Source organism: Athene cunicularia, assembly GCF_003259725.1.
Source record: "Athene cunicularia isolate RWA chromosome 1 unlocalized genomic scaffold, athCun1 chr1_part1, whole genome shotgun sequence".
NCBI lineage: Eukaryota > Metazoa > Chordata > Aves > Strigiformes > Strigidae > Athene > Athene cunicularia.
In genome coordinates, this window is record NW_020799091.1 from 50,614,158 (window position 1) to 50,616,171 (window position 2,014).

The 2,014-nt window shown below is 52.8% G+C and overlaps 1 protein-coding gene across 1 annotated transcript in view; it reads left to right on the top strand.

The window, feature by feature from the left end:
• The first annotated feature begins 46 nt into the window (after positions 1-46).
• Positions 47-2,014, top strand: part of SLITRK5 (SLIT and NTRK like family member 5) — a 4,146-nt gene continuing 2,178 nt past the window's right edge. The window contains exon 1 of the mRNA XM_026868201.1: positions 47-2,012. Coding sequence (XP_026724002.1) covers positions 47-2,012 — 1,966 coding nt within the window. The remainder of the gene's footprint in view (positions 2,013-2,014) is intronic.

Below are 2,014 nucleotides of genomic sequence, written 5' to 3' on the forward strand. Positions count from 1 at the left end.
TTTTTTTTTTTTTTTTTTTTTTTTCTTTATCCTCACAGGAAATAAAATGTACGCTTGCTGCTCTACAGTAACTTTGGAACAGGACCTCAACAAAAAAATGCATATCTGGATGCTGCAGACGATCGCATTTGCTTTAACATCGCTAGTCCTTTCGTGGGCAGAAAGCATCGAGTATTATGGGGAAATCTGTGATAATGCGTGTCCTTGTGAGGAGAAGGACAGCATCTTAACAGTGAGCTGTGAAAACAGAGGGATCATCAGCCTTTTTGAGATCAGTCCACCAAGGTTCCCTGTCTACCACCTCTTGTTGTCTGGGAACCTTTTGAACAGGCTGTACCCAAACCAGTTTGTCAATTACACAGGGGCTTCGATTTTGCATCTGGGGAGCAATGACATCCAAGACATTGAAACCGGGGCCTTTCATGGTCTCAGAGGTTTAAGAAGGTTGCACCTGAACAATAACAAGCTGGAACTTTTACGGGATGACACTTTCCTTGGACTGGAGAGTTTGGAATACCTACAGGTTGATTATAATTACATTAGCGTCATTGAACCCAATGCCTTCAGCAAACTGCATTTGCTGCAGGTGCTGATTCTCAATGATAACCTCCTCTCCAGTTTGCCCAACAACCTTTTCCGTTTTGTGCCCTTAACTCACCTGGACCTGAGGGGCAACCGGCTGAAGCTGTTGCCCTATGTGGGCCTTTTGCAGCACATGGATAAAGTGGTGGAGCTGCAGCTGGAGGAAAACCCCTGGAATTGCTCTTGTGAGTTGATTGCTCTTAAGGATTGGCTGGACAGCATCTCCTACTCTGCTCTGGTGGGAGATGTGGTTTGTGAGACCCCTTTCCGCTTACATGGTCGAGACTTGGATGAAGTCTCCAAGCAGGAGCTTTGCCCCAGGAGGCTCATCTCGGATTATGAAATGAGACCGCAGACACCACTGAGCACCACAGGGTATTTCCACACTACCCCAGCCTCGGTCAACTCCGTTGCCACTTCTTCTTCAGCTGTTTACAAATCCCCCCTGAAGCCCCCCAAAGGGACCCGTCAACCCAACAAGACGAGGGTGCGCCCCACCTCCCGCCTGCCCTCAAAAGACCTGGGATACAGCAACTATGGCCCCAGCATTGCCTACCAGACCAAATCCCCGGTGCCTTTGGAGTGCCCCACTGCCTGCACTTGCAACTTGCAGATTTCTGACCTGGGCCTCAATGTCAATTGTCAGGAGAGGAAGATTGAGAGCATTTCTGAACTGCAGCCCAAACCCTATAATCCTAAGAAGATGTATCTGACGGAAAACTACATCGCTTTGGTACGCAGGGCAGATTTTGTGGATGCCACTGGGTTGGATTTGCTGCATCTGGGCAATAATCGGATCTCGGTCATTCAGGACCGGGCTTTTGGGGATTTAACGAATTTGCGAAGGCTTTACCTGAATGGGAACCGGATCGAACGGCTGAGCCCAGAGCTGTTCTATGGGCTGCAAAGCCTGCAGTACCTCTTCCTGCAGTACAACGTCATCCGGGAGATAGAGGCGGGCACCTTTGACTCCGTCCCCAACCTTCAGCTCTTGTTTCTGAACAACAATCTGCTGAGGTCTTTGCCGGGGAACATTTTTTCTGGTCTGTCTCTCTACAGGCTGAGCCTGCGGAGCAACCACTTCTCCTACCTGCCAGTGAGCGGGGTGCTGGACCAGCTGAAATCCCTGCTGCAGATCGACCTGCACGAGAACCCCTGGGACTGCACCTGCGACGTGGTGGGCATGAAGCTGTGGCTGGAGCAGCTCAACACCGGTGTCCTGGTGGACCAGGTCATCTGCGAGTCCCCCAAGAAGTTTGCGCAGAGCGACATGCGGGCCGTCCGGGCGGAGCTGCTGTGCCCCGACTACTCGGACATCGTCGTCTCCACGCCCACGCCGTCCCCGGGCCAGCTGCCGGCCAGGACCACCCCCTCCTCCTCCACCGTGCGCCTCAACGGCACGGCGGCGGCCGGCGGCTCCGCGCCCGCGGGC